This window comes from Oryctolagus cuniculus, chromosome 14, assembly GCF_051225735.1.
Source record: "Oryctolagus cuniculus isolate XC-2025 breed Fujian yellow rabbit chromosome 14, ASM5122573v1, whole genome shotgun sequence".
NCBI lineage: Eukaryota > Metazoa > Chordata > Mammalia > Lagomorpha > Leporidae > Oryctolagus > Oryctolagus cuniculus.
The window spans coordinates 54,020,818-54,037,414 of NC_142880.1; the positions used below are offsets into that span (position 1 = coordinate 54,020,818).

Here is a 16,597-nt window from a genome sequence, read left to right on the forward strand (position 1 = left end):
TGGGTGCCAGTTTGAGTCCTAGCTACCTCCTATTGCCTGGGAAAGCAGTAGAAGATGGCCCAAGTCCTTGGGCCTCTGTGCCCGCGTGGGAGACCCGGAAGAAACTCCTGGCTTCTGGTTTCTGGCTTCACATCAGCTCAGCTCTGGCCTTTGCAGTCATTTGGGGAGTAAACCAGTGGAATGAAAGACCTCTCCCTCTCTCTGCCTCTCCTTCTCTCTCTCTGTAACTCTGACTTTCAAATAAATAAAAATAATTCAAAAAAAAAAACACCCAAATTTTAAATGTTACCCAGAGAGTTAAATGTTACCCATATGTTCCCTGAGGCTAATTATGGAGAAAAAACAGAACTATGATTTCTCGTTTAGAGAAATATACTATTGATGAAAAAAGAGTCATTCAGTTTTTTTTTTTTAATCTATGTAACATTACTGACACACGTTTTATTCTCAGATACAATCCACTGGCTGATCCCACAGTAAAGACTTGCATCAAACTTAAAGTTTATTATCCACAAATACATATATTTATATGTATATATAATGTTAGATATTCCAAATGTGTCTCATACTTTATTAATGTGTAGTCAGACATCAGAAGTTCAATAGACATTTATCCAATATTTAAGTGATTGTAACAAGAAAAGAACAATTTGTACCAAACTCTTTTAAAATGCTAGTACGTTCTAGTTTCAGATCCCATGCAGTGATTTCTTAACTACATTTTCCCTGAGTAAATCATGTTTTACATTAAAAAATGCAAAACATTCTGTTATAAGTGAGATCATAACTGTTCATAGGAATTACATCCAATGAAGTTTGTTTTATAAATACTAGTTTATTTCATAAAAATATAAAAATATAAATATACATTTATAAAAATATGAATGAATTAACACAAAGACATTCTTCAACTAAATAAATATGGCAGTAATAGTCATTCCTATTTCATTAGGGATATATAATATTCATATTAATTTACAAAGTAGTTGCACAATATGTAATTTTATAGTCAAGGTGACTCAAAGTTAAGAAAAAATTTATAAAGTTCTTATACCTAAGTAAAGGCACAAAAAGCCTTTTAAGTACTGTGTGGATTATTGATATAATATTGTTTCCTTCCGAGATTGTTAGGCAAAGAGGGTGAATTGATTATTATTAATTTTTAATCTATGTCAATCGTATTCATTCACGGAAACTTACTGATTAAGCAAACCCTTACTAAGACAACACCTACGTATTGTTTTAATTTTGATTTCTGAAAAGTTTCCTCCAAGGAAGAGAATGCAGGCCACTCAGTCTAGTAACAAAGACAGTACTTCCACTAATGTTGATCAAGTCATAGGACAATCCTAGTCTCGATCACTGTCATCACCCCCATACATATCAGCCAGTTTTTTAAACCGAGGCCCCCAGTCACTGAGGTAATCATAATCCTGGTTACCATCGGCTGTGAGTGATTCTAAAGAGCTGAGGGAACCCGCTATGGAATCATTCCCTTCATAGGCATAAGTTGCCAGTGAATCATAAGGAGGTGCACTTGGATCTGAGTCATTTTCTTTTAATCTTCGATGGATAAAATCTTGTACATCAATATTTTCCCACAGAGGCACAGTCCTCCGTATCTGAAAAATAGTTTCGGGCATTACATCCCTTCTCAGTTTACTGTCTTCCCGTGCTTCTGGGTTCCTCAGTGTGCCAATGTCAAAAGCTTGAGTGTCTTCTTCCCCACCGCCTTCATCATTGTAGGTTACAATGTTGTCTCGGACATCATCCTTGGATATTATCAGAGGTTCCTTTTTTCGTTGCCTCTTCAATGCAGCAAACAGCACAACCAAAACTGTTAACAAAAAGTTGAGAAAATAATGAGTGTCCAACATTCAGGATAAAATATATCTTGTGTGTTATAGGAGGCATACTATATGTATCCTGTACAAATACAGCGTGCCTTGTGCCAGTGATTGAATGAACCACAGTGGTAAAGGAGCAGATATTACAAATGTCATTAATTTCCTTTCAAGACTTATTACGCTGGCAGCCTTGGGCATTAAAAAGGCTTTGTTCAATTATAATTATTGCATTTAGCCAACTGCAATTACCTGACACCTTAGTACTCCCAAATGCACCTTTGTTTCAAAATACAAAAATGCCAAAGTGCCAATAATGATTATCACAAGAAAAACTGAACTACTGAGTATTTTCTTAATAACTCAAGTAGATACATTCAAAACACTTCTCATGCAGAGATTCATTATATATGTACTATCTGTGCATCCATATAGTGTGTATACATGATGATATGTGCATGTATGCATGATTTACATATATGTATAAATATATATGATGTACATATTTAATACCCATGAATATCTTATATCAATTTCTTTTTTTTTTTTTGACAGGTAGAGTGGACAGTGAGAGAGAAAGACAGAGAGAAAGGTCTTCCTTTTGCCGTTGGTTCACCCTCCAATGGCCGCCGCGGCCGGCGCACCGCGCCTATCCAAAGGCAGGGGCCAGGTGCTTATCTTGGTCTCCCATGGGGTGCAGGGCCCAAGCACTTGGGCCATCCTCCACTGCACTCCCTGGCCACAGCAGAGAGCTGGCCTGGAAGAGGGGCAACCGGGACAGAATCCGGCGCCGCAACCGGGACTAGAACCTGGTGTGCCGGCAACGCAAGGTGGAGGATTAGCCTACTGAGCCACGGTGCTGGCCTTATATCAATTTCACTAAATTCATTTAGTAACTCTGTTTTGAAAACCTGCCTTAAAAATCTGAAACATGACTCAAAGTAATGAAATAAATTGTACTCACATTTGCATTCAATTGGTATTCTTACAAATCATTTTAGATACCATCATATTAATGAGGACTTCCTTGACTTACACATTTTCATTTGTGGTTTTGGTTGGCAATGTTAATTATATTTGCTTTATGTTGCTAATTTTTTTAGTTTTAATTGTTAAACATTAGTTTAATAAAATTATTTCATAATTTCATTTTATTTGGTACTTTTGATTATAGGTTGGAAATGACCAATGAGAAATGTATGACACATGGAAGTAAAGATTAATCCAAGTTGGCATTACTGTCTTTTTATTAAACCTAATTTAAAAAATATTTCGATTAGCATTTAATTGAACATATCCATGGCTTGTAGTGTGATAAATTGATGGTTGATTCAACTAGGCATGATTAAAAAGATATGATTAAAATATGATAGACTTTTATCTTTTTAAACATTTAAAAATTTTTTGTTCAACAATAATTGCACATATTTATGAAATATAGTGGGATATTTCAATAAAGGTACAAAATATGCATTCATCAAAGCTGTATCATTTTTATTGTTTACATGTTCATGGATTTCCCAACATATAGAAAATTTTCTAGTTTCTTGTTATAATATTGGATTTGTTATGCATATATTTGACAACTAACCTTTTTAAAATATCTATTTAACTTATTTATTTGAAAGAGAGAGAGACAGAAAGAGAGAAGTCTTCCATCCCTGTTTGAGTCCTCAAAATGATTATAATACATGGGTCTGAGCCAGGCTGAAGCCTAGAGCAAGTAATTCCATCTTGTTATACGTGGATGGCAGGGACCCAAGTAATTGCTCCATCTTCCTCTGCCTCCCCCAACTTAATAGCAGGTAGCAGGATTGAAATCAAAGTAGCAGAGACTTGAATCAGCACTCTGATTTGGGATGGCCACATAGGCAGCAGTGCCAGAGGCAGGAGTGGTTTAACTCTACCACAATGCTGGCCATAAACGTTAGCCTTTTTTGTAATAGATATATATAGAAAACACCAAAACTTATTCTGAAAAACATATATTTTCCAAAATATAAGTTTCCTATTGAAAATGAGCTAAATCTCTAGTTTTATATATAAGCGAAGTACAAATTAATTAAAGAAAAATTTTCCAGAAAACATATATTACTGGGAAAAATAAGATCTGTGACTCCTTTTTTTAGGACACTTACATTTTTAATTTTTAACAATTTTATCACTTTATCAATATCATTTATAATTCCTTGAGAAGAGAAAATGCTAGCTCTAAAATTATTATTCCCTTCCTCAATCTCTATATGGATGTTACACAAAGTAAACTCTTCCTGCATTGAGACTACATTTTTACATGGACTTTGCAGCTTCTGCAACTACACTAAAAGACTTGCCCAGTGTTATTTTCTTATTGGTCATAGACATTCTCCTGCTCTTTCTAATAATAAAAGGAATTTTAGAGATCTTCAGTTAATCTCCACACAACACTTTCTGGATGCTCAGATGTATTCAGGGGTAGGATCATTTTAGAGATTTTTTTTAAGAAGCTATTCCAGAAAAATAAGATACACACGTATTCTTTATTAAAAGAAGAACAGAAGTACATCATAGATCTGACATCTACCAAACTTGTGTCATGCACTACAAATCAAAACTGCCATTAAGTGTATTGATTTGATTAATTTGTCCATTCTTTATTTTTTTATTAAAAAACAATGTTTTAAGGGCTCCTTAACTAATTAATGTTTATCCCCACAAATGGAGCTGAGAGCATGTTCAGTGCTTTTTCTGTTCTGTCCAGTGAGAACTGTCTGCTCCATTCTCGAGAGTGAAGTTACCAATCTCAGGTACACGTGGATGGAATTCAGAGACTACAGTAGATAATGACAAATAAAATTCACTGTTTTTGTCTAATTTAGAACTTGAATGTACCATCTATTTCCCTTATAAATATCAGAATTATCTGCAACACAGAAGAGTGTGTGTAACCATTTCACCAATAGAAATCATACTTTATATTAGATTATGACTGGCCTAGAACAGCATATATCACTGAAGACGCAAACATTTTGCTTTTGGTTTAATTCACATGAATGTATTTCCTTATTGCCTTATATATTTTATTCTGATAAATTTAAAGTATTGTTTTGAGTAGATCCATAAGCTTCATCAGTCTGCCAAAGTTATTCCAAGAAGAAAAAAAAAAGTTAAAAAAACAATGCCATAGGTTTTAACCCCTCATTTTGCCTTAGAAAATGGATGTAAACTAAGATTCTCTAGATGTAGCAGAGTAGTTCTAAACTGTTGCCCAGGCTGTATCACAGCCTTGCAATGAACAAACTGTGCTGACCATAGTGATGCACTATGCCAAGCAATTACTATAAAGACTCAAAGTAGCAGCAAAAATGCTTTAGTATCTTTGATAACAAAATTTTCTGGATTAGAAGCAATTTTAAATAAAATGATATAAAAGCAGTCTATATTTAGGCAATAAACTGGCCAGATGAAAAGTAAAATAATAAAGAAAGAGAAGAAATAAAGAAAAAAGGGAAGGGAACAGAAAGGAAGGGGAGAGGAGGGGAGGGGAGGGGAGGGGAGGGAAGGGAAGGGGAGGGGAGGGGAGGGAAGGGAAGTAGGAAGGAAGGTGGTAGTCTATTGAGAATAAAGAAGAAATCTTACAGAATTTCTGTGTAAGTAAAATGTTATCAAATTTATTTGATGTTAGACATTTAAATTGTTTCAGCGAGTTCTTTTGTTTCCCATGTTTACATGAATTTTTGGATGTATATGAGAAAAATATAGAAATTTAAAAACCAAATCACAACATCCATATTTTCATTTTGTTCTAAATTAGGAAAGCAGAACAAAAACAGCATGAAATCAGTAGCCCAATAAAGAAAGGATAAATCAAATTGTAATCTCCACAAAATTACAAGACGATCTTACAGAAGAGATGAACTTTCCAGTAGCAGATGGAGCTGGGACCTGCTGCTGCTGCTGTGGTAGTGTGTGTAATCTGAACCACTCTGAGAAAATGTTTTCCTAAATTGTTGGATCACCTTAACTGAGACAAATGTTTTCCCGTCACTTTCATCAATTCCCCACTGAAGTCCTGCAAGAATTTCCAGCCAAAGGGATTTCATCCAGAGAGCTTGAAAGGATTTGTGGTGAAAAAGAGCCAGCACATAGGAGCATTAGAACATAAATTTGGCTAGCTCTTTTGCCCTAAGCATAACATTTTGGATGAATATTTGATGGGAACAATTTTTTGGAATGTTCTGCAGTGAAACCACTGTTTAATTGAATTAAATCGTTGTCCTTTTAGTGCATGCATAAATAAAACATTTGCTATTGGAAGCATGACTTTATTTACAAAATAATGCAGGGCTACTTATTACTACAGTGCCACAATGATATTCTGAAACACAGATTTTAATTTTTGTAATTTTATACTTTATGTCTACAAATAACGAGTTCTATGGAGAAAATTTGACTTATTTTAAAAAGTTTAATGCAGTTGCTAATTCAATATTTGATAAACAATGGCAGCTACAGATGTATAATAGTATCTGTTAGCAATGCTTGATAAAGTCGCTTTTGTCTTTCAAAATAACAGAAAGGAGAAGTCTAAAGGAGAGTTACTTGCACGTGAATGCTAGTGAAACACTTTGGAACTTGGAGCACCTTACTCAGTTTTTCTGTACATGAATTACGTTTATAGATTTGATATAAAGATTAAATCGGTAATTCAATTATCTATCCTTACAATAATGATCATGGTTACTCAAAGATGTAATAGTTAATGTTACTATACACAGACACACACATACACACCTGTCTATACACGCATACATACATACATACACCTTTTGTTACTGCATCTCTGTTTTTGACTCTAGAAAGCTAAATATATTTCCACATACTTTTCTCTGGATACAATCATTTTCTTAAATGAAAGAAGCGTACTTGGAAAGAGTTAAAAACTTCAGTCTGTGGTGAAGAAAGTCATTCCGTGCACAGTCACTAGGCAAGAACCTGAAGAAGTCAGAGCTCAGCGCTTACCGAGCAGGATGAGGACACAGAGCAAAATGGCCACGAGAGCGCCGGTGCTCAGGCCCGCGGAGAGGATCAAGGCTTCGGCCGTGCAGGACTGCATGTTCCCGTGGCTGTCGCAGGAGCACACACGGATAGTGAGTGTGCCGGTGCTGCTTTGAATCGGATAATCGTTATCAAAGATCAAAATTGGCAGTAAGTAAGTGCTCATTTTGTTGCGGTTGTACCCATCTTTTCGAGTCATGATTCCTGCTGTATTATCTGAGAGGGAAAAAATGTTGGAAAAGAAAAGAACTTCAGATTCTTTTAGCTTTACATCCAAAGGTTTCATATTTTGTAGTTTTAGAAATGCCCCCTACCTTTATTGTCTACAATGGTGAAGTTTGGGTTGAGCGGAAATTCCGGCACTGGTTCGAAGAAGAACTTGTGGCCTCGGGGTGGGTCATCTTTGTCCATGACACTAACAGTCTGAATCAACTGAGGCCAACATAATAAAAAAGAAGCAAAAAAAATACCATTTTCAGAAAGCTGCTCAGGGTGTTTTTTTTTTTTTTTTTTAATGGTTTTGTTTAATGTAACATATTTAATTAAGAATGGAAGATGCCGGAGTGGGCTTTGGTCTAACCATAAAGATGCTGGTTGGGATACCTTTGTCCCATGTCAGAAGTGCCTTATGGCCCTGATTCTTGTTAAGGAACGTCCTGGGAGTCAGCAGCGATGGCCCAGGTGATTGGTTTCCTGGATTAAGTACAGGGGGCCTGCTGTGCACAATTGGGAAGTGAGCCAGCAGATGGGAGCTCTGCATTTCTGTCTCTCTGACTCTGCCTCTGAAATAAATATTTTTAAAAAGTACATCACGGGTCAGTTCCAGGGCAGATCAATGCGTTATTGTCTGATTCCTGGCTATTGTGGTGCTCAACTTCAATAGAAATTTGATCACTCCAGTTGCTAACCTCTTTTGTTGTAAAGCATAGACCTCTTTTATCATTAATTTTGGTTAATAATCCATGGTTTATACTGGAAAATAAATTTTCAAAGGTGGAGAACATAAAAAGTTATATTTTTAAAAACAAAGTGGTTACCACAACCATTCCTACACATTAAGGGCACTATTACTGTATTTTTGAATAAATGAACCATTTATTATATAGTATCTGAAAGAAAAAAATATTTTAAAAGTGTAGGTACAATTACTGCTGTCATATTGCTTATTTATTCAAATTTTGTGCTCTTTTTAATAATCTATTTATTTTATGTATTTCAGAGCCAAATTGGAGAGAGGGAGAGAGAAAGAGAGAGAGAGAGAATTTTCCATGCATTTGTTTACTTCTGAAATGCCTTTCATGGTTAAACCAGGAGCATGGAACTCAATTTGGGTTTCCCATAGAGGTGGCAGGGAGCAACCACTTTAGCCATCATCTGCTTCCTCATGGGAGACTTAGCGGCACTTGGAAAGAGGAACTGAAGCAGAACTCCAAACCTGTCATTGAGATATAGGATACAGATATTTCCACTGGCATCTCAATCACTATGTCAAATACCATCCCTGCAAATATAAATATATAAAAAAATACTTGTTAAGTTCTAAAAAATCAATATTTAAGTGTGCCATAGAGGAGGATGGAAAAGCAAGCAGCAGATGAGGCAGAAAAATTCCACTGGGCAGTTTATTGTAGGAAACCCCTAAGCTGCATGTTAGGGGCCTGTTTTCCTGTTTCTGGGGTTGTCATCTGTGTGATTTTTAATTGTAATGATTTAATTACAGTTTCCTTCAATTTCCTCTTTTAGAATAATAAATGGTTGCTCGTCATCCAGGTGTACAAGTCCAGCATTCTATGATGAACAGTTATTGGAATTTCAGTTGAATATATCCATTGATTTGTTTATGGTGCTCCTACTATAGCCATACCAGCCTATAAACTCACTCATCAATGCTTCTCCACTATAAGTTGATTTTAATCATAATTTCATTCATTTTATTGACAAAGTGAAACCTTACATTATGTGTCTATACATTGCTTCTGAAAGAGTGCAATGATTAATAAAAACTTAAGTTTTTTTTTTTCTCCTGGGAAAAATAAAACAAGAGCAAGAAAAGATATACGATTTAATATTTTTGATCAACTACCTGATCCTGAATAGCAGAAAAAATATCATTTTAGCGTTTTTTAAAGATTGACATATTTATTTGAAATCAGAGTTATAGAAAGAAGGGGAGAGACAAGAGAGAGAGAAAGAGATTTTGCGCAACCTGGTTCACTCCCCAGGTTGCCCCAGTGACCAGGCTGCGCCAGGCCAAAGCCAGAAGTCGAGAGCTTCTTCCATTTCCTACATGAATGGCAGGGTTCCAGACATTTGAGCCATCTTAGGCTGCTTTTCTTAGGCCATTAGCAGGGAGATGGATTGAAAGCAGAACAGCTAGGACATAAATCAGCACCCATATGAGATGATGGCGTTGCAGGTAGCAACTTAACCTACCATGCCACAATGTCAGCCCAATAATTTTAGTAATATTTCAAATAATTAAAAAGGCTTTTCAATTATGAATAAAGTTTTTGAAATGATTAGAGAATTCTCACATATTTTAAAAGTGTACAAAATCAGAATTTTAAAATATATTTTATTACTAGTCTGTTAATTTAAGAATACCATAGTAATGAAAGATTACAACAAATTAATATAATTATAGTTTATTATTATCCAATATTAAAATGTAATAAATAAATAATATGCATGAATCAATGAGACATGCAAGCTAATAGATAAATTAGTGAAGAATACATAGAGGCTATTGTAGATTGACTTATGTTCCCCAAAGCACATGCGTAAACACTAAAATGCAATACATGTAAATGTGACCTTTTTTGGAAATATGTTCTTAACAGTTGCAATCAAGTGAAGATGGGATCACACTGCATTATGGGGGAATTTACTCCAATAATTATTGTTCTCACAATAAAACACACACTCTGGCTCAGCCTGGCCCAGCCCTCTGTGGGAGTGAACCAGCTGATGGAAGATTTCTTCTCTCTCTCTCTCTCTCTCTCTCTCTCTCTCTCTCTTTTTCTCTTTCTTTCTCACCATGCCTTTCAAGTAAATAAATAAACCTTTAAAAATAATATTGTACACAGAAAAAGATACTTGAAGAATGTCATAAAATAATAAAGATTGGTGTTGATATACTTGTGGTCCATAATCCAAGGGATGTTGAGGATGGCGGCAACCACAAGAGGTTATGAAACGTTAAGGAAGACATCCTCCCTAGGACTTTTTTTGAAGGACTTGGTGGTTATCCTATTAGCTAAGATACTTGGATCATATATCAGAATACCTGAGATTGATTCCCAGCTCTGGATTCAGATTCCACTTCCTGCGAAGGCAGACCCCCTGGAGTCAATAGTGACAACTCAAATAATAGGGTTCTTGCCACACATGTAGGAAACCTGGATAGACTTCCAAGCTTTGGGCTTTGGTTGCAGCCCCGCCCCAGCCATCACATATGTTTAAGGAACACACTAGTGGAAAAAAGTTCTTTTGCTTTCATATGCTGTCTTACTCCCTCTTCTCTGTGCGTGTGTGTGTGTGTGTGTGAATGTGTGAGTGTGTGAATGTATGAGTGTGTTTGGCATTTAAATGAATAGAAAATCTATAGAACCTTCATTGACAGCATAGTCTTACTGAAACACTGATGTCAGACTTCTAACCTCCAGAAGTATGAAAGGAAAAAAAAATTGTTGATGTTTTACATCACCTAGTGTGTGCCAATCTGTCATAACAATCTTCAGTATTAATATAACTACGAAGATTAAAGTAAAAAAAGCACACCTTTTGTGAAAAATGATCTCAAGTTGTTTAAATAATTCACAGTACAGCTCTTATGAAGTATTTACAAGTTGGCAGACATTTAAAAACATAAATTTTCCTGCTATGTATTAAATCATACATATTTGGTAGGGATTTCACTTAGTTTGTGATGTATTTCGAGAATAATTTTGACAATGTGTATTAGTATTTATAGAAAAATGTAGTTTTTCTTACTTTGAGAATTATTATCAAAGGAAGATGATACCAGAGAGTAAACATGTATAATATACTGTAATGCTCATTATATTACAGTCAGATAAAATAACATTTTGTGGATAACCAAATGTCAGCCGGCGCCGTGGCTCAATAGGCTAATCCTCCACCTTGCGGCGCCGGCACACCGGGTTCTAGTCCCGGTTGGGGCGCCGGATTCTGTCCCGGTTGCCCCTCTTCCAGGCCAGCTCTCTGCTATGGCCAGGGAGTGCAGTGGAGGATGGCCCAGGTGCTTGGGCCCTGCACCCCATGGGAGACCAGGAAAAAGCACCTGGCTCCTGGCTCCTGCCAGGATCAGCGCGGTGCGCCGGCTGCAGCGGCGGCCATTGGAGGGTGAACCAAAGGCAAAGGAAGACCTTTCTCTCTCTGTCTCTCTCTCTCACTGTCCACTCTGCCTGTCAAAAAAAAAAAAAAAAAAAAAAAAAAAAAAAAAAAAAAAAGGATAACCAAATGTCTTTTAGTTGAATAAAATAACATGTACCTGTGCTATGAAAATATCATATTAAAAATAACCATTCACTCAGCTAAGCATACACACAGTACATGTTATAAAGTGAAGAAAAATATTTAATTCAAATAAGTATGCAAAGATTCTATACTGTCAAAAGGAAGTAAAAAATGTATTTGTGTTTGTTGCATGTAAGTTTAAGGTGGTATGTATCTCTTTCAGTCTATTGGTTTTCCTTAACCAAATACCACAGACTGATAGGCTTGAACCACAGAGAATTGCTTTCTCATAGTGTTGTAAGTTGAAAGTTTGAGATCAGGTGCCAGATTGGTTAGCTTGTGATGAGGGATGTCTTCCTGGAATATAAATGGTTTTCTTCACTCGGAGGCCTAGCCAGGATTTGAGTTCTTGAACTCAGGAAGAGAGAGAGTATGAACTCTCTGATATTTTCTTCTTAGAAAGCTGCCCATCCTGTTGAGTCAAAGTCCCTCCCACCCACATAATGACCTCACCTAACCTTAATTACTTCTCTAGAAACTCAGTCTCCAAATATAGCCACACTGAAATTCGGGTCCTCAGAATAGTATATACAAATATTTAAGAATAATCTTTATTTGAATAACAGAAAGATTGTATGGCACTTGAAGTTACAAATGATTTTTCACATATGACTACTTTATTCTTATGGAAGTATCTACGTAAGTGGTTAAATAACTTTCAGCATAATTATTGAAGTCATTGCTGTTTGAAAGTACTACATTTTTGTCAAAATTAACATATTTTGCATTGATCAAAATTAAAATACATATATTTAAAATACTTTATAAGGGACTTCATAAGTCCTATAAACTAATCATTTTATGAGCTAATCATTTTCATTTAAATAATATAAAAATATAAAACAGAATAAAAATATTACTTATTTAAAGCCAGAGTTTCCTGATTGAGGTATTAAAGGTGGCAAACTATAATCAATAATATAATGATTATGGTTCTCTTTATACTAACATATTAAAATTTTAATTTTCATATTTTACATTTAAATATTAATGTATATCCATTCTGTTAGTGAGTGTAACTCAACATCAGCATAAAAGCTTTTTATTTGTGTGCTATTCATTATATATATGTGTGTGTGGTATATAAATTAAGGTACATTTTGTACTTTTCTCAATTACATGATAGATTACTCAATAAAATTTAAAAACATATTTTTGGATCACCATTAGTGTTTATTGATGGGGGATAAATAGGTCACAAGGAGTGTGAAAAGAGTATGTATGAAAATAAAACCATCCAAATAATTTGATGCAGTGCCATTTGCATCCATAAAGAAAATTATTTTTAGCTTATAATAATTTTATTTACCTGCCCAGGTTTTGCATTTTCACAAACAAATGTTTCATAGTACATGGCAAATTCCGGAGCATGGTCATTTATATCTAGAATCCTGATGAAGACAGGAATGTGGCTACTTTGTTTTGGGTTATCTGCAACGAAAACATGTGTAAGATTTCAGTCTCATTTACAGAGAAGCAATGAAACCACTCACCCCATTTGTAGCTTAGCAACAGACCATTTCTATGGTATCCACTTTCGCAATTGGATTACTGATGAATATCTCAACTTTCTTATGTGGGCCAAATAGACAATACAACAAACAGGTAGATACAATGCAGAATGAAGTATTATTTGTCATACATAATTTTCTTAGTTTTTATGGAGTTGTATTATATTTCTAGACTAAAGTTAACTATAAGAGAAAATTAAATTTAAAGTGAATAAATGATTTGATAATCCTTAAAATATTTTAAAATTTCAACTCCTTCTGTATCATTTCTCTAGGATCATGCTAATTATATAATTATTTTGCTCAAGAAAAAGAGTCTTCTAAGTGCCATTACTTTATCACTGTGGTGAAAGATAATGCGATCAGATGGATGTATCTGTGACTTACTTATTTCTGCAGCTGTAATAGTAATGTTGTGCCAAGGAGATGATTCTCGGTCAAGGGGCTTCAAGGTGAAAATAGAGCCATTTTCTGAGTGGATACTGAAAGTTCGGTCCATATCAGTATGCCGATCAACAGAATATCTGCCACAAAGAGACCCATAAACCCAGGTGTTGTTTTAAAGTCATTGGCTTTTTCTTTCAGCTATTAAAGTTTCAGATAATTCTCACAATGAAGTGACAAAGACATTAAATATAAATTGCTGATAACTTTTTTTGAATTCTTATTTCCTCAAATTGTTATGTACACAATTTGATCACTTTGGCTTTTGTGACTACTGCCAAAGTGGCACTACTATGAAGTGTGAACTCTGGAGTCATGGTTTATATTTATCAATGCTTTTGGAAGTTTTTACAGTAGATTTTTAAAAGTTTCATGTGTTTATTTTCATTTATTTCAAAGGCTGAGTGACACAGAGAGAGGGTAAGAGAGAAAGTAAGGGACATGGGAGAGAAAGAAAGGAAGAGAGAGATCAAACTTCCATATATTTGTTTACTCCATAAATGCCCGCAAAAGTCAGGATTCGGTCAAGCCAAAACCAGGAGGCAGAACCGCATACAAGTTTCCCATGCAGGTAGCAAGTGTACACACACTGGAGTCATCAGCTGCTGTCCCTGAGGATGCACCAGCAGGAAGCTGGATCAGAAGTGGAACAGCCAAGAACCAGACTCTGATATGGGACACAGGCATACAAGTGCTGTAGCCATAATGAGCACTCCAACTAAATGAGTGTTTAAGAGTCACGTGATTAAACTATCTTAGCATAGATCGATTATAATTTTGAGACATATTAAACATTCATGTTAAACTTGATAGGGTCGATAGCAAATTGACTAAATTGAAAATGTGTTTAAAAAACATAAGGCAATGTGCCCATACAGAACTTTATGAGTATGAGTGAATATAGAAGAGTTAATTGGAAAATAGATTGCATTTGAATGGCTTTCTATTCAAGGAACATCTCATCCGAATCAAAGGTCGACCTCCAGTTTTTTCTTCAAACTTCTTCCAGATAGAAACAAAGTATCATATTACCATAGGATTCTGTGACTTTGTTATCAGGGCTGGATGTGGAAGATATTACAAGGTTTTCATCACCTTGTGCTTAGCAAAATAATGTCTCCCTCTCCAAAACAGTCATACTCCAGTCTCTAGGACATGTGAATGGGGTTACTTTACATGAGAAAGTAACAGGTCTGATTTCTTTTTTACACATGTGATTAAGGTTAAAAATATTGAGATTAGAGATTACCCCGATCATTCAGATCTGTCTAATATAATCATGCGAGCCTTTGAAAGTGGAACAGGAAGACAGAAAAGTGGTGTAGAGAAATGAAATAGAAGAAAAAATGAGAAATTTTAAAAGTGAGAAGGGCTATATTCACAGCTGATGTTTTTGGAGACTGAGAAAGGGAACAGTAAACCAAGGCATGAAGTCAGATGTTAGAAACTAGGAAAGGTTTATATACTGACAAGTATCAAGGACACAGGAGCCTCATCCCTACAACTGCAACACACTGACATTGTTAAGAACCTGAAAGAGCAAAGAAACAATTCTTCTCCTGGATCTATGGCATGGAGCATAGCCTTGATTCTAGCCAGTGTGCCTCCTATGTGACATCTCACCTACAGAGATAATGAATTTGATTTTCTATAAAACATTATGTTCATGATAAATTCTCATGGCAGAAATAGAAATATGTTTTCTCTTTCTGCCATAGAGATTTACTATAAACAGAGTGGTTTATAGCAAAATCAAAACAAAACACAAAAAATCATTAGCATTTTTATACACTGGCAAAAGTGTTTGTGAAAAACAACATATAAGGAAAAAACCCTTTGACAATAGCTACACAAGATTAGATACCTTGAGATAAAATTAACCAAAGATGTGAAAGGTTTCTATAATGAAAATGAGAAAACACTAAGAAAGCATAGAAACTGGCAGAGAAAAATGGAAGGATCTTCCATGTCCACGGACTAGAATTAATAAAATTATAAAAATGTCCATGCTACCCAACTCAATTTATAGACTCAGTATAATCCCCACCAAAATAAAAATTACATTTTAACAAAATATAAAAATCAAAATTTATTTGCAAACATAAAAGACCCTGAAAATTAAAAACAATCTAATAAAAACAAGCCCATGGGCATCACAATGCCAAATTTCAAGCATGCCACCTTATTACAGTCACCAAAACAGCATGATATTGATGTAAAAATAAACATGGAGACCAGTGGAACAGAATGGAGCTCCGCTTTCCACCCCCAAGATGAATCTACACCTCTGCATCCAAGTTATCTTTGACAAATGGGCTAAAAACATTCCTGGAGAATGTATAATCTGGACAGTAAATGTTGTTGAGGAAATTAGATTCCACAGGCAGAGGTTTGAAACAAGACCCTTCCTTAAATCCTATTCAAAAATAAGCTCAAAATCTATCAAGGATCTAAAGTTAAATCTTGAAATTGTCGAACATAAGAGGAAACAAAGGGGAAGTGATCCAAGACATTGACATAGGCATTGGATTTTTAATAAGAAGTCAAAAGTATGGGAACTAAAATCATAGATAGTCAAATGGGATTGTATAAAACTAAGAATCTTCTGTAAAAGAAAGGAAATAATTAACAAAGTGAAGAGAAGTAACAGCATGGGAGATAAAACATTTCTAAACTATACCTATGCAAAAGGATTGATATCCAGAATATAGAAACAGCTCAAGAAATTTAACAAAAAAACAACAATTCCATTAATGTTTCTCAAACAATGATGTTTATATCAAGTACATGGGGCTACTAGTAAGACACAATTTCATTCATTAGGTCCAGGTCAGAGCTTGGATTCCACATTTCCAAAAAATCTTAGGCAAGTCTTATGTACTAAGATTTAAGATCATGGGTAAAAGTAGTTAAAATAATGACAGAATTGAAGAAAATGATGGACACTGAGCAGACTAAACAGTATGTGGTATAGTTTTTCCTAGGTATCTTTTTTTAAAAAATAATTTATTTATTTATTTATTTATTTATTTGAAAGTCAGAGTTACACAGAGAGAGGAGAAGCAGAGAGAGAGAGAGAGAGAGGACTTCCATCCACTGATTCACTTCCCAGTTGGCCGCAAAGGCTGGAGCTGCACTGATCCAAAGCCAGGAGCCAGGAGCCTCTTCCAGGTCTCCCATGTGGGTACAGGGGCCCAATGACTTGGGACATTTTCTACTACT

General features: G+C 35.2%; 1 protein-coding gene across 2 annotated transcripts in view; it reads right to left on the minus strand.

Moving 5' to 3' along the window:
- Positions 1–424: 424 nt before the first annotated feature.
- The window catches only part of CDH9 (cadherin 9), a 148,421-nt gene continuing 132,248 nt past the window's right edge, over positions 425–16,597 (minus strand). For both annotated transcript variants that reach the window (XM_002714092.6, XM_089313133.1), the window contains 5 exons: positions 13,319–13,455; positions 12,730–12,851; positions 7,196–7,313; positions 6,846–7,097; positions 425–1,837 (listed from right to left, as the gene is read on the minus strand). In XM_002714092.6, coding sequence (XP_002714138.2) covers positions 1,350–1,837; positions 6,846–7,097; positions 7,196–7,313; positions 12,730–12,851; positions 13,319–13,455 — 1,117 coding nt within the window. In that variant the 3' untranslated portion in view covers positions 425–1,349. The remainder of the gene's footprint in view (positions 1,838–6,845; positions 7,098–7,195; positions 7,314–12,729; positions 12,852–13,318; positions 13,456–16,597) is intronic.